The sequence below is a fragment of the Stomoxys calcitrans genome, chromosome 2, assembly GCF_963082655.1.
Source record: "Stomoxys calcitrans chromosome 2, idStoCalc2.1, whole genome shotgun sequence".
Taxonomy (NCBI): domain Eukaryota; kingdom Metazoa; phylum Arthropoda; class Insecta; order Diptera; family Muscidae; genus Stomoxys; species Stomoxys calcitrans.
The window spans coordinates 130993463-131017617 of record NC_081553.1 but is presented as its reverse complement, the minus strand read 5'-3'; the positions used below and the strand labels follow the sequence as shown (position 1 = coordinate 131017617).

At 39.1% G+C, this 24155-nt stretch overlaps 2 protein-coding genes across 7 annotated transcripts in view; both read right to left on the bottom strand.

Annotated features, from left to right (window-relative positions):
• Positions 1-24155, bottom strand: part of LOC106093483 (RYamide receptor) — an 814074-nt gene that overhangs the window by 105857 nt on the left and 684062 nt on the right. The gene's annotated exons all lie outside the window — the stretch shown is intronic.
• Positions 15530-16900, bottom strand: LOC106093302 (uncharacterized). Of its 2 annotated transcripts, XM_013260353.2 has the most exons (3): positions 16573-16900; positions 16112-16510; positions 15530-16039 (listed from the first exon to the last, which is right to left on the bottom strand). In XM_013260353.2, the coding sequence occupies exons 1-3, from the start codon at positions 16898-16900 to the stop codon at positions 15909-15911; spliced, it is 858 nt and encodes a 285-aa protein (XP_013115807.2). In that variant the 3' UTR covers positions 15530-15908. The 2 variants fall into 2 exon arrangements, with proteins under 2 accessions (XP_013115807.2, XP_013115806.2); XM_013260352.2 differs by having other exon boundaries at positions 15530-16510.

The following is a 24155-nucleotide window of genomic DNA, read 5'->3' as shown; positions in this document are numbered from 1 at the left end:
AGCACCATGTTTGACATCAGAGTTGTACATTGAGTGACATTCCATTTATGCACAAAGCAAGCCGACCGAAAATTTAATGGAATTGCCAATGTGAATATTGGTCAGGAGAAGGCTAAAAATAATGCCAAATAATTGTTACAAGCTAAACGTCTGTACTTAGTTTATACGAAAATATAATAACTTCGACCGAGCGGAAACTTGGGTACTCACCATCATGAATTCTGCTTAAAGTTTACTCTAAATTACGCAGCTTATACGAGTATTCACTATTAAGGCCAATATGCTGACGTAGTATTTTTGAATATTTATTTCCAATTTTATTGGTTAAAACCATTTCAGGATTTTATTTTTCCATTCGTCTCAGAAAGGCAAATTTTAAGCCCATAGTATAAATGTGTTATTGAACTGAAATTTGAAATTGAACTGAAATTTGGTACAGATACGTCTTTTTGATGCACGCTGGTTAAGTTCTTGAACGGGCCATATTGGACCATATTTGGATATAGCTGGTATATAGACCGATTTTCCGATAAAGGGTCTAATGCCCATAAAAACTGTATTTTTCTTCCGATTTTGCTGAAATTTTAAAGAGTGAGTAGTTTAATGCCTCCTGACATCTGACCCGATTATGGATCAGATCCGACTGTATTTAGATATAGCTGTCATATAGACCGATCTGCCGATAAGGAGTCTGAAGCCCATAAAAGCTTTATTTTTTATCCGATTTCGCTGTGAGTAGTTTTAAATATAGCTGCCATATAGACCGATCTGCCGATAAAGGGTCTGAAGCCCAAAAAAACTTTATTAATTGCCCAATTTCGCTGAAATTTTAAACAGTTGGTTATTTCAAGCCTCCCGTCATCTGACCTTAGTATGGTTCAGATCTGACTATATTTAGATATAGCTATATAGACCGATCTCCCGATAAAGGGTCTAAAGCCAATAAAAGCTTCACTTTTTATCCGATTTTGCTGAAATTTCAACAGTGAGTAGACCAACATCTGACCCAAATATGGTTCAGATCGGACTATATTTAGATATAGCTGCTATATAGACCGATCTCCCGATAAAGGTTCTGAATCCCATAAAAGCTTTACTTTTTATCCGATTTTGCTGAAATTTCAACAGTGAGTAGTTTTAGGCCTACCAACATCTGACCCAAAATATGGTTCAGATTGGACTATATTTAGATATAGCTTCCATATAGACCGATCTCCTGATAAAGGGTCTGAAGCCCATAAAAGCCCTATTTTTTTATCCAATTTCACTGAAATTTGAAACAGTGAATAGTTTTAGGCCACCCGCCTAAAAATAAAATAAAAATAGGACTTTATTTAGATATAGCTGTCATTTAGACCGATATGCCGGTTAAGGGTCTGAAGCTTATAAAAGCTTTATCTATTACCCGATTTTATTGAAATTTGAAATACAAAATTCAACAGTGTCTTATATTTATAAGACCACTCAATGTTTGCACCGAATTTGGGTGCATAAGTTATCCAATTTTCATCGGATTGTAACGAAAGGGAGTTTACATATATACCCGAGCTGGTGGGTATTCAAAGTTCGACCCGGCCGAACTTAATGCAATTTTACTTGTTATTTTGAACAACTGTTTCCAAGTACGGTCCAAATCGGTGTATACCCTGATGTAGCTCCCATATAAACTGATCTCCCCAACAACTGTGAATTCTTGAATTCTTGAGTCGTTACAAGCCGCAATTTTTGCTTGCAGTGTTCTGCTACGACTTCCAACAACTGTGCCAAATTCGGTCCACATCAGTCTATAACCTGATATTGCTGCCATGTAAACCGGTCTCTCAATCACCCGTTTTCGGTTCCTAGAAGCTTTAATTTTTGCTGTTTTGACAGAAGTTTAATTTATTTTGTATAAATATTTTGTAGCACCATGAACCCAAGATTCGGCCCAGCCGCAGCACACTTTTACTTGTTTGAGATAAATGCTCGCATGTTTATTTCGTAATAAAGAGCAAGGTATGCCGTTAATAATGACAACGAACATCAGCCAAATGGGAACCGCGACTACGCTTACGGGGCCTTGTCCTTTTCATGAAATTTTCAATAACCGAATTGTAAAATGGCTGCCCTATGTCCTCGATAGCCTCACAAAATCTATCTATGAGGTTTTTAATAGACGCTGCACAGTGAAATGGAATCGAAACAAAAATTAGTAAAAATGGTCATTTGATAACTCTTTGAAATGGTTAGAGCTGAGGTGTTAGCGAGATCATGTGCACAATTTCGAAAAATTGGCTGCCGAATTAATTTACGGTCCGATTTGCTGGATAGTGCTTAAAAATCCCTACAAAGAGATGTACAATATATCCACTGGTTTCGGGAATATTCGATTTTTAATTTTTATTTTTTGAAATTCTGGCTAAGATCGGTTTCTTTCATTTTGATGCATGTGGAAATGAATTGAAGACACAATTTACAGTGACTTTGCCGCAGTATGCGTTAACATACGATAACTCAGTTAAAAGTAATACAGTTTGGAAGTCAAAAAAGTGAACACAGTGTTACGCTGTGGAACGCCGAAACGGTCGGTAGGACGGCGAAAATCCTATGGGCAAATACGGATCGTGAGAAGACGAGCCTGTTACTGAAAAGAAGTAAGAAGGGGGTTAGTATAGCATTCGGTAACATAACGGGACACACCTCAGCTCCAACCATTTAAATTTTCAGAGTATTATTTCTATCCGTTCTGATATGGAATATTTTTTACCAGTTTTTTTCGATTTATTTCCACTGTGATCTGGGCTGTTGGCGTACACCTTATCTTTCAAGTGGCCCCAAAGGGAAAGGTCGCAAGGTGTTAAATCACAAAAACTTGGTGTCCAATTGTAATCACCTTTTCCAGAAATAATACGACCCCTGAAACTTTTCTCGTAAAAGAGCAATGGTTGCGTTGCTTGTGTGGCACGTAGCGTCGTCTTGTTCAAAACAAACGTTGTCCAGGTCAATACCATCCAATTCCGACCATAAAAAATCATTAATCATCGATATCACAATTCATTCACCTGTTAATCCAACCTCATTTTCGTAAACGTAAGATCCAATGACCCAGTCAGACCACAAACCCCACTAAACAGTTACTTGTTGAGGATGGAGAAGCTTCTAAACAATAAATCTTAGGCTTTCTGAGCCACACATGCGACATTTTTGCCGCATTGCGGCCCGACAAACTGCTTTACAACGACGAAAAATGCTTTTATTTTACTGCAAGTTTTTTGCCATTTTTGTATTGAAATTTAGTAACTAGAATGCGTTGTGGAAGAGTGTACTGTTCCATTTTTGTACCCACCACTGAAGGTTGGATGTATATTCATTTTGTCAATCCGTTTACAACACATCGAAATATCCATTTCCGACCCTATAAAGTATATATATTCTTGATCAGCATAAAAATCTAAGACGATTTAGACATGTCCGTTTGTCTGTTGAAATCACGCTACAGTCTTTAAAAATAGAGATATTGAGCTGAAACTTTACACAGAAACTCTTTTTTTGTCCATAAGCAGGTTAAGTTCGAAGATGGGCTATATCCGACTATATCTTGATATGGCCCCCATATAGACCGATCCGCCGATTTAGGGTCTTAGGCCCACAAAAGCCACATTTACTATCCGATTTTGCTGAAATTTGGGATTGTCAGTTGCGTTAGGCCCTTCAACGTTCTTCGGTAATTTGGTCCACATTTGGTTATAGCTGCCATATAGACCGATCCTCTGATTTAGGTTCTTAGGCCCATAAAAGCTACATTTATTATCCGATTTTGCTGAAATTTGGGACAGTGAGCTGTGTAACGCCCTTCGACATCCTTCGTCAATTTGGCCCAGATCGGTTCAGATTTAGATATAGCTGCCATATAGACCGATCCTCCGATTTAGGGTATTAGACCCATAAAAGCCACATTTATAATCCGACTATGCTGAAATTTGGGACAGTGAATAGTGCTACGCCCTTCGACATCCTTCATCAATTTGGCTCAGATCGGTTTAGATTTGGATATAGCTGCCATATAGACCGATCCTCCGATTTAGGGTATTAGACCCATAAAAGCCACATTTATAATCCGACTATGCTGAAATTCGGGACAGTGAGTTGTGTTACGCCCTTCGACATCCTTTGTCAATTTGGCTCAGATCGATTCAGATTTGGATATAGCTGCCATATAGACCGATCCTCCGATTTAGGGTATTAGGCCCATAAAAGCCACATTTATTATCCGATTTTGCTGAAATTTGGGACAGTGAGTTATGTTAGGCCCTTCGATATCCTTCGTCCATTTGGCCCACATCGGTTCAGATTTGAATATAGCTGCCATATAGACCGATCCTTCGATTTAGGGTATTAGGCCCATTAAAGCCACTTTTATTATCCGATTTTGCTGAAATTTGGGACAGTGAGTTATGTTAGGCCCTTCGACATCCTTCGTCCATTTGGCTCACATCGGTTCAGATTAGGATATAGCTGCCATATAGACCGATTTCTCGATTTAAGGGTTTTGGGCCCATAAAAATCGCATTTATTGTCCAATGTCGCCGAAATTTGGGACAGTGAGTGAAGTTAAGTCCCTTGATATATTTCTGCAATATGGCACAGATAGGTCCAGTTTTGGCTATAGCTCCAATATAGACCGATCTCTCGGTTTTTGGGTTTTGGGACCATAAAAGGCGCATTTATTGTCCGATATCGCTGAAATTGGAGACAGTGAGTTTAGTTAGGTTTTTCGACGTCCTTATTCAATTTGGCCTAGATCGTTCTAGATTTGAATATAGCTGCAATATAGACCGATCTCTCGATTTAAGGTTTTGGGCCCATAAAAGGCGCATTTACTGTCCGATTTCGCCGAAATTTGGGACAGTGCTTTGTGTTAGGCTCTTCGACAGTTTTTGTAACTTGGCCCAAATCGGTCCAGATTTCGATATAGCTACCATGTGGGCCGATATCTCGATTTAAAGTTTTGACCCCATAAAAGGCGCATTTAAAATTCGAATTCACTGTAATTTGACACAGTGACTTATGTTAGGCTTTTCGACATCCGTGTCGTATATGATTCAGATCGGTTTATTTCTAGATATAGCTACTATATGCGACGTAAGCTATGCAATTTTCACCAGATTTTGATGAAAGATGGTTTACATATATACCCGAGGTAGTGGGTATCCAAACATTACGAGGGGATAAATACCGGTTTGTCCGATGTTCTCGCCAGGATTCGAACGCGTTCAACGTCATAGGCTACAATGGCACGAATTCGATATCCGCATTCAGGGCGAAGTGGCCCCACCCTAAAACGATATAAGAGAGTTAAAGAAGGCGCAGCGGAGCGGGCCCGGTTCGCCTAGTACATATATATTCTTGATCGTCTAAGTCGGTTTAGCAATGTTGGTGCATGAAATTTCGTACAAATTTTCTTACTTCTTATAAGCGTAGGTCGGCTGGGATTGTAAATGGGCTAAATCGCCTTTTTACTTGTTTATACTGCCGTAGTTTCTACTATTGTGGGACACTCCAATACATAAGATTAGAAAAATAAAGGTCATTGTGCGATTAAAACCACGAAACCCCAAATAACATTGCCTATTTTGCTAAACCCCTGTTTTAGGTTTAAATGATTGTTCGTCATATTTGTTTACTTCGTCGTAACTTTGCCATTGTAGTTTACTTTTAAAATATATCAAAGCCATAATATTCAAATGCTTAACTCGCATTTTTCCAACAAAGGAAAACACTTCAACCCATTTTTCATACTAAACATGAGTACGAGTGTAGCGAATTATTTCCTAAATGCATTTTTTCATAATTTTCATTGTTTCTTCGTTAGTTGTTGATGGAAATTTAGTTTTATGTTCATGTCATCGTTTGCAGTTTTTTCCGATTCATGATGCTTTGGGCATTTTAGTGGGTCTCTTCAGTCATCGTATAGCGAACTTCGCGTAATACTTGTAGCATTGGATCGTAGTAATATTTCGACATGGGGTCAGGTCTTTTCTCGGCTCAACTGAGCACATCTTCTCTGGGATGCAGAGTTATGGTGGTTTGGTTGGTCTATGTGTTATTGTTGCCTTTGCATTTCATATACACCTTAAAGTTATTTTTATATGTATTTATTTATTCCTTTATCACTTTCACTTTCTTTAGTAATGTTGAATAGGGCTGTCGAAGTGGACCAAATTCGAGTTTTAACTTAAGGTGGAAAATCTGCAAAACTTCCTCCAAATCCGAAGGCAATTGCGCCCTTAAAGGCTGAAGAAGAAAATTGGGAGGTCAGTTTATATGAGATCGTAATCAGATTATAAACTGATTTTAACCATTCTAAGATGTGACTGTGCAAAATTTTAAGCCATATAAACAAACGTGTAAATATCTCCACCCATCTCCGAGAACTGGCGTTTTTAAAAATAGGTTAAGGGGAGGGTTCGCCCATTAAATTTGGGATATTAGATCCAACATTTCCTTTTCTTGTTTTTGGTGGTGGGTTGGAGTAGCCAAACCCTTTGCGAAAGTGGATATCAAATTTATGCCCTATTTCCAAAAACCACATTTGCGCTACATAGTGCTATAGTCGGTATATATGTTTGGTTCAGAGGAGGTGGGGACCCATAGGCAAAAAAGGATATAAGAAAAGATTTGCTCTGCTATTTGAGCGATATAAAGATATGGTCCGATTCGGACCACAATTAAATTATATGTTGGAGACCTGTGTAAAATTTCAGCTAATTCGAATAAGATTTGCGCCCATTGGGGGCTCAAGAAGTAAAATAGAGAGAACGATTTATATGGGAGCTGTATCGGGCAATAGACCGATTCAGACCATAATAAACACGTTTGTTGATGGTCATTAGAGGATCCGTCGTACAAAATTTCAGGTATATCGGATAATAATTGCGACTTTAGGGATCAAGAAGTCAAGATCCCAGATCGGTTTATATGGCAGCTATATCAGATTGTGGACCGATTTGAACATTATTTGACACAGTTGTTGAAAGTAAGAATAAAATACGTCATGCTAAATTTCAGCCAAATCGGATAGGAATTGGGCCCTCAAGAAGCTCAAGAAGTCAAATCCCCAGATATGTTTATATGACAGCTATATCAGGTTATGGACCGATTTGAACCATACTTGGCAGAATGTTGGATGTCATAACGAAATACTTCGTGCAAAAATTCATTCAAATCGGATAAGAATTGTTCCCTCTAGATGCTCAAGAAATCAAGACCCAAGATCGGTTTATATGGCAGCTATATCAGGTTATGGGCCGATTTGAACCATACGTGGCACAGTTGTTGGGTTTCATAACAAAACACATCGTGCAAAGTTCCATTCCAATCGGATAAGAATTGCGCCCTCTAGAGGCTCAAGAAATCAAGACCCAAGATCGGTTTATATGGCAGCTGTATCAAAACATGAACCGATTTGAACCATACTTAACACAGTTGTTGGATATCATAACAAAACATGTCGTGCAAAATTTCATTCCAATCGGATAAGAATTGCGCACTCTATAGGCTCAAGAAGTCAAGACCCAAGATCGGTTTATATGGCAGCTATCTCAAAACATGGACCGATATGGCCCATTTACAATACCGACCTACACTAATAAGAAGTATTTGTGCAAAATTTCAAGACGCTAGCTTTACTCCTTCGGATGTTAGCGAGCTTTCGACAGACAGACGGACGGACGGACAGACGGACGGACATGGCTAGATCGACATAAAATGTCGCGACGATCAAGAATATATATACTTTATGGGGTCTCAGACGAATATTTCGAGTAGATACAAACAGAATGACGAAATTAGTATACCCCCCATCTTATGGTGGAGGGTATAAAAAGAAACAAAGTTAGTGGTTTAGGCAGTTATCGTTTAATTGAAAAAGATAAAAGGTTCAATCACATTTTTATATAAAATTAAGATACAATAAAAAAAATGACTGAATCAATTAATTTTTAATTGAAAATTATAAAAATTCAACCACAATCGTAATCGAAAAAAGTACAGTTTCAATTAAAAAAAAAGATTGAATCGATTAATTTTTTAATTGAAAATGACAAAAATTTCAATCACAATCGTATTTGGAAATAGTTCAGATTCAATTAAAAAAGTTATTGAATCAGTTAAATTTTTTAATTAATTTTCAATTGAGATCGTATTTGAAAAAAAAAATCCGAATTCAATTAAAAAATGATTGGTACAATTAACTTTTCAATTGAAAACATTTTTACTTAAAATTTTTTTTTTTAAATGTTCGTGGCATTTTTTTCGGTCCACTTAAAAAAATGTTTCAGATTCAATTAACAAATTAATTGAATCACCTCAGGAGAATTTTCAATCAAGAGTGTTATGGAAAAATAAGTTCACTTTAAAAATGATCTTTCATTATTTTAAAGAAAACGAATTTATTCCGAATTAAAAATTTTAATGAAAGATTTTTTGCGATTTTTCTCTCTGTGTAGTCGAGAGATCATTTTGGGCGATTTCTTCTATTTTCCATGGTGTTCGTCTCGGATAAAAGTGCCAATTATATATTTATCTGTGTCTGAAAGATCCATGACACAAAAAAAAGGTATTAAAGCATATCGGCTGTTGAAAGGTTGCACCTCCCAGAAAAGTGTATTTCTATTCCCAATAAGATGAGTTTTAAAGATGGTGCATGCAATTATTTCTTTATAAATTTATGTATATTTTAAAACGAGGGATATGTCACACCAACTTATCCATTTCATTTGTACTATTGTCACATTTAAAGAAGAATGAATTTGTGTATGGTTGCATTGAAATCTTAAGAGAATTCAAGTGGATTCTTGGAAATAGAAAGCCTTAGTGAAACCCCCAAAGAAGTTTTCATTTTCATCATGCGACATCCCTTAGTCTAGTTGGTCTTTCGTTGGCTATCCTCCTTGTGTAGATGAGATGGCTACAAGTCTCACTCTCTGCATAATTCCTATTGTAAACGGATAAAGTTATTTTTGGATTTGCTTGAAAATTCCCAAGATGTCTTTTAGCTATTTTTCTTCCTTTATCAACAGCCCGAATTGCTGTAGCTATTGCCACTGCATAAGCTCTTGTCTCTCCTCCATCGTTGTAAAGATATTTGTTGAGTCTCCCCTCCATGGATGATGATGATGATTCACAGCGTGTATCATCATCTGTCGCTTAAGCTAAAAAAACGTTAGTCTTCTTTTTTTGTATAATTTTCCGAAAAAGTTTTGTTATTTAACTTCCTTGAATAGATACCAATGGCTGGCTGGCTGGCTGACTGTTTGCTTGGTTGGTTGCCTCGGAGCTAAGCATCCACGTTAGAGATGCCCAGTCTTTGTGATGTTGTCTCCGTTGGTGTCGTCGTCGCTGTCCCCAATGACTTTGTTGCCTTTGGTGCATTTGAAGGTGAATTATAAGCATCAACTGCACCTCTTGGAAAGTTTCATTATTGCGATTTGAAAATAGGATACCTACAATGTGTTTTTAATTTCTTTCAAAGCCAATGCAATGCAAATTATGATTCTTTTGGTTTAGAGGTATGCTTAGTGTGGCTTTTTAAATGTTAATTATGTTGATCTTATGAAAGTTATACCACTAACTTAAATCATCAGACCCTAAGGAAGAACAATAAATGATTTTAGGAATTTTGTTTATGACAGGAAATCCAAAACTTTTAATGTTACACTGGAAACTGAGATTGGTTGTTTGTTGTAGAGAAATGAAATTGTTCTTTAAATTAAAATAAGAAGAAATAATTTTTCTTCATAGTGTGTTTATCCTGAAAAAAATTATTTTTGGCCAAAAGTCAATTTGCAAGGGATTTTTGAAGACAAATCAGGGATAGGACTTCACTTAATGCTTGCGACATTTGCGGTAACTATGCCATGTAAAACTATTCTCCAAAAAGGTGTTGCACTGCAGCACGCACGTTGCCTCTGTGCCTTAATGGAATGTTCATGGGCTAATTTGCATTTATATTAGTTAGTAGTCGACATGGTAACCGATCTAGATCTAGAGCCCGGAAGTAGGCTTAGAATGGACTCCAAAGATGCAACAGCTGCGGTGGCGATATCAAGCCGTAGCATGTTGTCTGCTACTGAGACTTCGACTGGTGCTTCAGGCTCCAATAGCCGAAAGACTAATGATCAGCAGGGGCTTTTGACGAAGACACCTGGTTCGAGTCTTGAGGACAATGTCGAATCTATTATATCTTCGCATGCCTGTAACTTGCCTATGCCATCAGTCTTCTCTGGCAAACCAATAAGCTCTTTACAAGGTTGTGATAATAAAAGACGCATCGCTCTCAGGTTTATGAGAGACTTGGTACAATTGGTCTTAAAACGCTGACGTCTAGAGTCGGAAACAGCACCACAGTCAGCCGAAAGTCTGCGGTCATCTGCAGGGCTCCCATGCCTAAAAAAAAACTAAGGCGAACAATAGTAGGATGGGTCTAAGAACCTTTGCTAATGTTGGTAGGGACAGTTTGGTGGTGGTAGTTGTCGTCAAGGGAGAAGAACAGGGCTGCCTACTTACGAACAATTGGAGTGGGATAGTCAGTGGACTGTCACCTGTATACTCCGATGTCCTTGCGGAATTGCCTGGGCCTCCTCCAGTTTGTGACGATGCAGGCTGGTATCGGAGCCGATACAAATTAATTGCTTTCGGGGATCAAAGCACAATTGAGATGTATCGTTGTGCCCTAAAGAAGATTGCTGAGATCTGGCCAGGCGCACTGGATTTAGTCAAGAAGGAAAAAATTTCTTCTCGACCAATGGCACATGCTTGGACACCAAGGATTCTCTCAGATCCTGAGTCCATACTTGGGAGACAGCTGACTGTAAGATTAGTGGATTGGATGAGACTGATGGTGACCGGAGACAGTATGTATTCGTACTAAACTACTGCTGTTGAAGAAATTACATGCTACGGATTCAACAAGTTGAGACTGAAGGTGTATAGAAACGGTGGGGTTGGGGAATCCGAATACGACTCAGCAGTTATTTCTGAACATTTGTCTGAGGAACTATCGACCACATCTTTAAAGTCAGGCGAACTACAGGAAACTAAAAATACCCCTGCCATGATCGAAATTGGGGGGAAGTCGTCGAGACGGGACCTGACAAGCCCTGTGTGGGTGGGTCATCCAATTGGATTGGGGTCAAAGTGTGCGCCAGCGACTGGGAAGTGTTGGATCACCACAGGTACTCTGATCATCGTTATTTAAGTTTCAGCCTTGGACAAAATATAGCAGAAGTGTTGCCGCGGCTAAACAAAAGAAAGGCGTATTGGGATAATTTTCGGTATACATTCTGCACGTCTATCCATTCTAAAACAGAAAAGGAAGTGAAATCTACGGATGACATATGCATAATGGTCAAGCGGGTTACGATGGTGGACCCCTGATCTAAGAAGGAAAGCCACAAGGGCACCGAACGATTGGAACGTCTATAAGGGTGAGCTAAGAAAATACAAGGGTAAGCTCAAGGCTCAGAACAAATCCTGGGTTTAATTCTGTAGCTCCGTGGAGGATACATCTGAGGCCTCTTGACCAAGGCAGGTCATATCCTAGAGACCAATTACGGTGGGATATATTCAGAAGCCAGAGAATGCATGGACAATTCTAACAAGGAAACACTGCAACTACTCGTTGATACACATTTCACGGGAAACTTTCCAATGGACAACGTGGAGCCAGAAGAAGTTGTCACTGTTTTGCATTCTTCGGAGCTTATTGGAGAAATGTCTGAGCCGAAAATCCTTTGGGCGATAAAAAGTTTCGACTCTTTTGAGTCTCCAGGCCCTGATGTTGTATTACCGGTTGAATTGCAAGCTATGCCTGACAGACTGGCTGTTTGGTTTAGAGAGATATATTTAGCATTTATTACCAGATATTGCTGAAATTTGACAGTGGGAGTAAAGTAAGAACTTTGGACATCCGTGTTGAGTATGGTCTTGTTCGCACATGTAGCTTTTCCATATACCAATCGCCCGATTTAAGGTCTTGGGTGCCTAAAAACCGAGTTTTAAAAGGCACAAGGACTCATTTAAACCTCATATTTGCGATATATGTTGAAAACCTCGACATTTGTATCGAGTAAAGTTAAAATCAGGGCTCGGTAGATTGAGTAGAGGTAATTTTCCGGAACAAAATAGAAAAAAATTTTTTCAACATATGAAAGATAAATATTTCGAAATGTTATAATCGTAATGAAGAGATTTAGGGAATTTGCTATTTATAGGGCGCGCCCCTTGTTTTAAGCCCACTAGCGACCAAAAATTCTCCTTTGAGAGGACGTAAAAAACCGCCGCTGGTAAGTGTAACTTACTCCTTAATAGCATTCGTTTGATATCCATGTTGCCTAGGGTTAAAGGGGGTTCAAACTCCTCAAGATCCCGTCGGTCATTCCCGTGTCCAATTTTTGGGCTTGTTTTTACATAGTCGTAATCATTTGGTATCCATATTGCACATCACCCTCATTTTTTAGTGGTTGGTATAACATTTTTAAGTGCCCGAAATCGACTCCGCAGTTGGAATCGAGCAATTTTCTACGGATTCAGAGTCGAGTAAAAATTGCTCGAAAAAATGCCCTACACCACCACTGTGGTATTATAACTTTGTGCAATTCTATGCGACGCATAGAAGTGACGAAAAGTATATCGATCGGCTTAGAATCACTTCCTGATTCGATTTAGCTGTGTCCGTCTATTCGTATGTCGAAATCACGATAGCGTTCGTACGAATAAAGACATCCGCTTGAAATTTTGCACGTATACTTCTTATTGATGCAGGTCGTAGGAGATTGAGCCATATCGGCTCAGATTTGCAAATTTCCCACATAAAAACCGATCCCCAGTTTTGACTTCTTAAACGCCTAAAGGCCTCAATTTTCATCCGATTTGGATGTAATTTGGCACAAAGACTTTTATTCCGACTTCCAACATCTGTGCAAGTATGATCCGAGTCGGTTCATATATTGATATAGCCCCCATATTGACCGACCCGGATTAGACTTGATGAGCACCTCTAAGCGTAATTTTTCATCCGATTTAATTGAAATTTTGCCCTAGACTTCTGTTCGGGTCCATATACTGATATGGCCTCCATATAAACCGATTCCCGGACTTGAATTCTTGAGCTTCTAAAAGCCTCAACTTTCACCTGATTTGGTTGAACGATTTCTGTGATGACGTCCATCATCTGTGCCAGGTATGATCTGAATCGGTCTACTCGTTTATACTTCTTGGCTTCTTGGTACCATAGAAGTCGCAATTTACTCCCGATTTGATTATTGCAAAATAACTCAAAGACGAACTGAATTAATAAAGGTAAATTTTAAGAAGAATCCATGGTGGTGGGTTCCCAAGATTTGGCCCGGCTGAATTTAGCACGCTTTTAACTGTTTCAAATGACTCGAACCAAGTCGTTCAGCGTCATATGTGGACAAGCCAACCCCTGCGCTGCCTCCAGGTCATAGAAGAAGTCGTTATACAATATTTTAGCCAAATCTGATACGAATTGCGGCCTCTGGAGATTGGTTTATATGGGAGCTACATATATCAGGTTATGAACCGATTTGGACCCTACTTGGCAAAGTTGTTAAAAGTCAAAAGCAAACATTATTCCTTCGGAAGTAAGCATGCCTCGACAGACGGACGGACAGAGCTAAATTGACTTGGAATGTCAAGACGATGAAAAATAGATATAATTTTACTGAATAAATATACTCCCTATCCTATTGTGGTGGGTATAAAAAACCAAAAAAAAATCTACTAATTTTTATACATTTTACGTTCTTGATCGCCATGACATTTTAAGTCGATCCATCCATGTCCATCCGCCTATCCGTCCGTCTGCCTGCCTAACGCACGCCAGCTTTCAAAGGAATCAAACTTGGTGCTTGAAATTTTGCACAAATACTTCGTATTAGTGAAGGTCGATTGGGAACGAAAATGGGTCAAATCGGTGTATGTTTTGATGCAGTATATAGAGATAGGTTTATATGGGAGCTGTATCAAGCTATTGATCGATTCAGACCATATTATGAAGGTCATGAGAGAAGCCGTTGTACAAAATATCTGCAAATTGGACGATAATTGCGCCCTCTAGAGGCTCAAGAAGTGAAAATTCCAGATCGGTTTATATGGCAGCTATATCAGTTTATGTTCCGTTTTGCGCCATACTTAGCACGGTTATTGGAAGACATAAAAAAACACCTCATGCAAAATTTGGCTCAAGAAGTCAATACCCAAGTTCGGTTTATATAATAGCTATAACAGATTATGAACCGATTTAAATCATACTTGACACAGTTGTTGGAAGTGATACTAAAACACTACGTGCAAAATTTCAGTCTAATCGGATGGGAATTGCGCCCTCTACAGGCTCAAGAAGTCAAGACCCAAGATCGGTTTATATGGCAGCTATATCAAAACATTAACCGATTTGGCCCATTTACAACCCCAACCGACCTACACTAATAAAAAGTATTCGTGCAAAATTTCAAGCGGCTAGCTTAACTCCTTCGAAGTAAGCGTGCTTTCGACAGACAGACGGAAGGACGGACAGACATGGCTAGATCGACTTAAAATGACATGACGATCAAGAATATATATACTTTATGGGGTCTCAGACGCACATTTTGAGGTGTTACGAACAGAATGACGAAATTAGTATACCCCCATCCTATGGTGGAGGGTATAAAAATGCCAGTAAGAAACTGCCGCAAAATTATCTCATACCAATGAGTGCTGTCCGTTACAAGGTTACGCTCAATGATAAAAGACCTCCATTTTATTGGCGAGTCCGAATGGCTTGCCGCAAAGCGACACCACTTAGTAGCACTAGGAGGGAAATTCTATGGCGTTATTAATATAAAAAATGTTTTTAATTTTTTCTACCTCCCACATAACTGTTGATTACTCCGCATCCTATAAAAGTTGTCGTCGTCAAGAAACTGAGTATTGAGAGAAGGTGGTGATGGGGAAAAGGCGTTTTAGCAACGTTCAAGAACGATGATATGTCATTATTTTTTGACAACTTGTATGCTTAGGCATAAGTACTTATTTTTCCACGTAAAACTACTTAGAAACGTTGCATAAAAGTAAGTAGTTATTAGTTTTTGAATGAGCTTACCTTTCTGGTTATTTGGTAATGAGAAATATTGCTGGGGTACGTATGTCTCTGGAATGCCTCCTGAGTTGTTTGTCAGAATTGTGTCATAGTCACAGAAACAGACTTTTCATAGAGTTGAAAAGTATTTAAAAGAATTTTGTTTTAAATTTTGTCACCGTTGTTTTTTTATTATGCTTTTTAAAAAATACTTAACAAAAATTAATATAATTAATTAACAGTATCAACTTAACATGTCCACAAGGGGGCTTAGTTTTACAGATCAGCAGAGAATTACCCCAATGTGGACCGTTCTAACCTAGTAGCAGGTGTTGCAAGAGCAACGTTAGATAGTTAACAGAGAGGTAGAGAGATGTCAGAGAGGGAAAGAGAGAAAGAGTGATAGTTTGAGGAAATATGGCTTATTTACAAAAGTTTTTGAGAAAAGTATAACCACAGATCGTTTTTGTCTATTTAGCTAGAGCACAATGTCGGTCAGTTCATAAGGCGTTCGTATTTTTGTAGCTTACACAAAAGTGAGATAAGTCTAGAGTTCAAAAAATTCGTAAGTTTTTATCCTCTTTTGAAGTCTAGTCTTAGTGCTTTAAATTCATTTTGAATTTCATTTTCTAGTTCCATTTTGGGAGTTCAAATATCTTAGAGAGAATGGTTCGTCTAAGGACTAGTAGACAGCAACGTTATCGGAGAACGCATTTTGTCGAAAATGCCTGTTGGTCATAAAATTGGTAAGATATGTGCATCCGATTTGTTTAGCTTGGAGATAGGCTTAGTAGGGACCTGATTTGCCAGGGGGGCCGTAGTTTGTGGAGGGAGCACCGCCACCGCTGCCGCCGCCAATACCACCACCGATACCGCCGCTGCCGCCTCCAATACCACCACCAATGCCGCCACTGCCGCCTCCAATACCACCACTGCCGCCTCCAATGCCGCCACCAATACCTCCTCCAATACCACCGCCAATACCTCCACCAATACCACCACCAATTCCTCCCGCACCACCGCTGCCATCCTTTTGTGTCTTGTATTTGATGAAGTACACTTCGGGTTTCGAGGGTTGAGTTGGAGCCGCTGTGGGAATAACAATGTCTTGCTGATCTTCGGGCTTCTTGACCAACACATAGACCAAAGTCTTTTCTTCGTTTTGTGGTTGCACAGGAATGACAGGGGCCTGATAAGAGGGAGCAGATGGAGCTTTAATGAAGATGATCTTGTAGTTCTTTTGGGCTTGGCCAACGGGAATATTGGGGCGAGGACGGAATTCCTCGGGTTCTTCGGGGGCCACATGAACATAGACATGTTTCTGGACCAATGTAGTGCCGCCACCGAAACCTCCAATGGAGCCACCGCCGCCGAATCCGCCACCAGCACCTGTTACAAAAATGTAAAGTTAAATATTAAGGGTATTTTAAGGGTTCCAAGAGATAACTTACCACCACCAAAACCGCCTCCGGAACCACCACCAAATCCACCACTGCCGCCTCCACCGAATCCTCCGCTGGAGCCACCACCGAAACCTCCACTGCCGCCTCCACCAAATCCTCCACTGCCGCCAGCACCGAATCCACCTGAACCACCACCACCGAAACCACCACCTCCGGAGCTGCCACCGAAACCTCCACCACCGAAACCGCCACCACCGGAGCTACCGCCGAAACCGCCACCACCACCACCACTACCTCCAGGTCGGTTATAGGCATAACCAGCCTCAGGCCTGGCGGCAGCCAAAGCCAAACACGACATCAATATAAAGGCTTTCATTCTCGACTTATCTCGTTTCTAGTCTCAAAGCACAAATGAACGCACGAGTGATCTTTTCAAAACCGACAACACTTATCGTTATTTATTCGTAGTATCCTTTGGCTCCTTATGCACACGCACACACAGACTTAACGTAATGGTAATCCTTGTTAATCTGTGGTTACTCCCCGACAAATTTTGTTATAGGCAAAGAGAGAGGGGATTGGAAAGAGTTGAAAATTCGCGTTTTAGATTGCGATTATTGCTGTTTATGGAACTAAATCAAACGGTTTACTGACAATCTGCACTAGGCGTACCATCCATTTATACCAAATTTGTCGATGTTCACCTTTGTTGCCAAGCTTTTGTGCTCATCATCACCATGATCATCGCAAAATTCGCATGTAACGGCACTCGGTGTACATGGCTTACATACCAATGCATCTTAAATAGCTCTTTGGCTCTTGAGATAGCGGATTACCTACCTACCTACCTACCGGGGTGTTAATATTTCTGGTGGCTGCTGTCCGGCGATGACTTCTTTTGCTGCTTACCTGTTTGTCTAGTGACTCCGTGACTCCATGTTGTGGGTTTTGCATGGGCAAAGGTTTACATGGTGCCATGCAAAAAGGCAAAATATTTTTTTGCCTGCAACACAGCCACTCAGTCAGCGGACGAACGGTCAAATGGAATGTTGGTATTAGGGATTCGGAAAACTATGGAATATGGAGGCTCAAGCAATAGCTGTACTCAGAAAATATGCGGTTTCTTTCATTTCGTGAAGTCGTACTAACAAGAAAATCTAATTGAATAAATTAATGTTATTGTGTGTAAAACCCTGTGCTACTTCCTTGTCTGAAAGGATTAATTATTGTTATCTGATAATAAAAATGGGAAGTTTTCTAGTTAGAAAGTGTACAAGAAAATAAATATGCGAATCTAAAAAAAATCTAGCAAGAAGTTCGAACTACGATTGAAGAATCTTTACAAAATTGGCGAAAATTTTCATAACTATTTGTTTGAATTTTCTTATGAAATTCAAATTAATCTCTTAAAACTTTCTTCTTAAGGAAGTTTTACCTAAAAAAGACAAATTTTCCCAAAGTGCAAATCACAATTTGACAATATTTTGTCTAACGCCCGGCTGAATATTCGATACCAATTAATAGGGCAGAATATTTTCAAACCTTATGTGGACCACATTTGCCTTGGTTGGCCCAATAGCTTTTGTCTGGCACAAATTGTTATTGGATTGATATGGTGTCAGTTATTGAAATTTTAACGGCTATTTTCAGATAAGGTCCCGCTTCAAAAGGTGTAAAACATTCCCCCGTTGCTCAAAATTTGGGTGAAATCGAATGAAAAGTACAGTCTTTATGACATCAGAAAGTTTGGGAGATCAGACTTATGTACATACTTGGCAGCATTACCCTAATATTGGCGACCTAAGATGTATTTGCTTATGTCGAGGAGTCTAATAAAACTCTTTCTTTAAAATGATATGTTTTGGAAGCTCAGTACGGTAATCGGTGGATCGTTTTGTATAGAAGCTACATCAAGTTTGCAACACATCGAAATATCCATTTCCGACCCTATAAAGTATATATATTCTTGATTGGCGTAAAAATCTACGACGATCTAGCCATGTCCGTCCGTCCGTTTGTTGAAATCACGCTACAGTCTTTAAAAATAGAGATATTGAGTTGCAACTTTGCACAGATTCAGGTTAAGTCGGTTAGGTTCGATGGGCTATATAGACCGATCCGCCGATTTCGGGTCTTAGGCCCATAACACCCACATTTATTATCTGATTTTGCTGAAATTTGGGACAGTGAGTTGTGTTAGGCCACTCGACATCCTTCTTCAATTTGGCTAAGATCGGTCCAGATCTCTCGATTTAAAGTTTTGGCCCCATAAGGCGCATTTAAAGGTTGATTTTTTTGAGGTTAGGATTTTTATGCATTAGTATTTGACAGATCACGTGGGATTTCAGACATGGTGTCAAAGAGAAAGATGCTCAGTATGCTTTCACATTTCATCATGAATAGACTTACTAACGAGCAACGCTTGCAAATCATTGAATTTTATTACCAAAATCAGTGTTCGGTTCGAAATGTGTTCATTCACCGTAACGTTGCGTCCAACAGCATCTTTGAAAAAATACGGTCCAATGATTCCACCAGCGTACAAACCACACCAAACAGTGCATTTTTCGGGATGCATGGGCAGTTCTTGAACGGCTTCTGGTTGCTCTTCACTCCAAATGCGGCAATTTTGCTTATTTACGTAGCCATTCAACCAGAAATGAGCCTCATCGCTGAACAAAATTTGTCAAAATTTGAACACATTTCGAACCGAACACTGATTTTGGTAATAAAATTCAATGATTTGCAAGCGATAATCCGATTTCACTGAAATTTGACACAGTGACTTATGTTAGGCTTTAAGACATCAGTGTCGTGTATGGTTTAGGTAGGTTTATTTTTAAATATAGCTCTTAAAAAGATCAATAATTAGCTATAGACAATTGAACAATGATTTTCACTTATTAGTACAATATTTGATCCAAATCAGAACATTTTTCGATATAGCTGCTATGAGGCATAAGGTATGCATTTTTCACCGGATTTTGACGAAAGGTGGTTTACATATATACGCGAGGTGGTGGGTGGAAGTGGGTTCGGTCCGGCCGAACTTAACGCCTTTTTACTTGTTTATATACATACAAAGATTAAGATAAAGATAACTTTAAAGATTTGAGCAAAAATAACGAACTCACTTTTTATTTGTTTATATTAGCAGAACCCGGCCCGCTCCTTTGAATATTAATTTTCGGCAATTAAATAGCTTTTAGTGAATTGCCATGCTACGAAAATGGTATATCGCTTGACTAACAGTTTAACAATATAAGTGCCTTTATCTGAATGCATATGATCTTAATTGGTCTATGAATTCGCTCGGAGGGTTTATGGCCATTTTTAAAAGACTTTATTTGAGCCCGATATTCTCATGGGGATTTTGGGAGTGGGTGGTGGTTTTTGGGTTAAGGGTGTAGTGTGTAACCCAAAAACGCGGTCTCGAAAGTGAGTATCAATTTCGTGCTCTGCTCCCAAATACCATTCATTTGAGCCCTATATGCAGCAAAGGTCGGTAAATAAATATGTCAGATTTAGGGGTGTTTTGGGGGATGGGGTGGTTCCACAGACATTTAACCCCGAAAAATATATCAGCATCGGGCTCTACTCTCAAATACCATTTATTCAAACCTCATATTGCCATTGGTTTAGGGGGGTTTATGGGATGAAGCGTCCCCAAACACTTGGCTCCAACAATTGGTTATGAAATTAGTTTTCCAATCTCAAATAACTTTCATTTAAGCCACACATTACCATGGTCGGCAAATTTGTACTCTTTGAGGAAGTACAAATATATGGTCACTCATTTGGATATCAGATTCGTATTCTACTCCCAAATACCTTTATTTGAGCGCCATATGGGAAAGAAAATTGGTCCCGAAAGTGGGTATAAATTTGGCGCTCTACTTCCCAATATCTCTCTGACACCCAGAAGCTCTTAGCCCTAAAAATTATCAGCATCGTGAAATACTCTCAAATATCATTTATTTGAACCCCACATTGCCATAGGTCTAAAAATTGGATATCAAATTCGTTTTCTATGTGGCTCTAATGAAAGGTATTTGAGATTAGAAAATGAATTTGAAAACGAATTTGTTTGGGAGACGCCTCATCGTGTAAACTCCCCCTCAAAACCAATGGCAATATGGGGTTTAAAAAATTGTATTTGAAAGAAAAGCACGATGCTGATATTTTTTTCAGGGCCAAGTGTCTGGGGGACCACCTCACCCCCGAAAACAGTCAGATATCATGAGAAAATCGGACTGAAATAAAGTATTTTAAGAATGGAGTGCATTTAACATCCAAACTTAAATTCGTAGACCAATAAGGATATGGGATTCAGACTGTTAGTCAAGCGATATACTATTGGGTTGCCCAAAAAGTAATTGCGGATTTTTTATATAGTCGGCGTTGACAAATTTTTTCACAGCTTGTGACTTTGTAATTGCAATCTTTCTTCTGTCAGTTATCAGCTGTTTCTTTTAGCTTGCTTTAGAAAAAAAAGAGCATAAAAAATTATATTTGATTAAAGTTCATTCTAAGTTTTATTAAAAATGCATTTACTTTCTTTTAAAAAATACGCAATTACTTTTTGGGCAACCCAATATTTTCGTAGCATGGTACAAAAAGTAATTGCGGATTTTTCATATAGTCGGCGTTGACAAATTTTTTCAACGGCTTGTCACTAAAATCTCTGTAATTGTCGAATATAAATATTCCAAGGAAATTTTTGTTCCATATAAAGTAAAAGAAGGCGCAGTGGAGCGGGCCCGGGTCAGCTAGTAATTAATAAATATGTACTTCAACAAGTAAAAGCGTGCTAAGTTCGGCCGGGCCCAATCTTGGGAACCCACCACAAAATTCTGCAAAAAATTTATACAAAATAAACTTCTGTCAAAACAGCAAAAATTAAAGCTTCTTTGAACCGAACAAGGATGATCGAGAGACCGGTTTACATGGGAGCTGTATCAGGTTATAGACTGATTCGGACGGTATTTGTCACGGTTATTGGAAGTCAGAACAGAACACCGTATGCAAAATTTCAGCCAAATCGGACAAAAACTGCGGTTTTTAAAGACTCAAGAAATCAAAACGGGAGATAGGTTTATATGAAAGCTATATCAGGTTATAGACCAGACTGGGCAGAGTTGTTTGAAGTCATAACAAAACACTACATGCCCAGCCAAAGCGGACAAAAATTGCGGCTTATAAGGGCCCAAGAAGTCAAATCGGGAGATCGGATTATATGGGAGCTATATCAGGCTATAGACCGATTCGGATCGTACTTGGAAGAGTTGTCATAACGGAACACTACTTGCAAAGTTTCAGCCCAATCGGACAAAAATTGTGGCTTGTAAGGGCTTAAGAAGTCAAATCAGGAGATCGATTTCTATGGAAGATGAATCATCGAGACGATCAATAATACCTATATTTTACGGGGTATTAGTCAGATATTTCGAGGTGTTACAAACGGAATGACTATATTATTATACCCCCATATATAAAAACTTTAGATTTTGTGGATCTGGATGTACTCCAAAACTGCACCAAATATTGTGATTTTTGCATATGGTTAAACCCACCACCATAGAATGGGGGTATACCAAACTAGTTATTCCATTTATAACACCTCGAAATTTTGCAAAAAAAGGCTTCTTATTGATGTAGGTCATTGGGGATAGCAAATGGGTCATATCGGCTCAGATTTGGATATAGCTCCCACAAAAGTGACCTTTTTTACTGGAAAGTGCAACTAACGTCTTTACATAGCCCAAGAAACATAAGTTGGATCACATTCGTCTGCAATTATTGTTACACCACCCATACATATTTCTACCCCCCAATCCAGGAGATGGGTGGTTTCCAAATCGAGTCATTTGGAAACATCGATCTGCGACCCTATGTTCATTTAGCCATATAGGGTTAAAATGTAGGTTGCTGAGATTTGCAAATTTGACATGTCGATTCATATTTTTATATAATTTCAATATAAATCGTTTTTGTTCTTGGACCCTTTTTCTAAATTACTTTTTTATCTTAAGAACTAAGTATATAATTTATAGAAAACTAGCTGACCCGGGCCCGCTCCGCTGCGCCTTCTTTTACTCTATATAGGACCAAAAGTTTCCTTGGAATATTTATTTTTGACAATTAAAGAGCTTTTAATGAAATACCATGCTACGAAAACAGTATATCGCTTGACAAACAGTTTAACAATATAAGTGCCTTTGTCCGAATCCCATATGATCTTTAACGAAGTCTACGAATTTAAATTTGGATGTAAGGTGTACTCCATTCTTAAAATACTTATTTCAGTCCGCTACTCTCATGATATCTGATTTAGTGGTGTTTTCGGGGGTGAGGTGGTCCCCCAGGCACTTGGCCCTGAAAAAATATCAGCATCGTGCCCTTCTTTCAAAAACCATTTATTTTAACCCCATATTGCCATTGGTTTAGGGGAGTTTACACGATGAGGCGTCCCCCAATCACATGGCCCAAAATAGTTTATCAAATTCGTTTTCTAATCTTAAATACCACATATTGGCATGGTCGAAAATTTTTTACCATTTGCAGGGTGTTTTGGGGAAGGGGTTATTCCCTAAATACATGGTCTTATATTTGGATATCAAATTCGTATTCTACTCCCAAATACGTTTATTTGAGTCCCATTTTGCGATGGTCGCTAAAAAATTGCTGCTTGTGGGGTATTTTGGGAAAGGTCTTGACCCCCAGGAAATTGGTCTCGAAAATGGATATCAATTCTTGCTCTACCCCCCAATACATTTCATTTAATCTCCACACTGACATGGTCGGTAAATATGGCCAATTTAGGGGTGTTTTGGAGATTGGGGTGGTCCCCAAACACTAAGCCCGAAAAATATTTCAGCAACGTGCTCTATTCTCATATATCTATATATCATTTATTTAAACCCCATATGGCCATTGGCCTCAAAATTGGATATCAAATTCGTTTTCTCATTTAAACTCCTTACTGCAAAAGTCGGCAAATATGTCCGGATTGGGGTATTGGCCCGAAAAACTATAAGTATTTAGTTCCACTCTCTTTACGAACCAAATTGTCTTGGTGAGCAAATACGTCCTATTTGGGGGTTGTTATGGTGGTGGGACGTCCCCTAGACAGTTGCTCCCTAATGTTGATAACAGATATGTGGTCTACTCCCAAATACCTTTAATTTGAGCCCCATATTTCCATAGTAGGCAAACGTGACCGGCTTGGGGGGTGTTTTGGGGGATGGGCGGCCACTCAGTGAGTTGGCCTTGTATTGTATATATCGGATTCGTGTTCCACTCTAAGAACCCTCTTATTTGAGCCTCATATTCCAAAAGTCAGCAAATACTTACTATTTGGGTGGTGTTGTGGGGGGTGGGGTGGCCCCATAGACACTTTTCCCAAATATTGATATCAGATTCGTGTTTTACTCCCAAAGACTTTTCATTTGAGCCCCATATGGCTATTGTCGTAAATTTGTCCCCTGTGGGGGAGGTTTTTGGGCAGAGGCGGCCCCCAAACACTTGGTCTCATATTTGGATATCAGATTCTAATTCTACACTCAAATACCTTTTATTTAAGCCCCATATTCCCATGGTCAGTAAATAAGTCCTGTTTAGGGGTGTTTTGG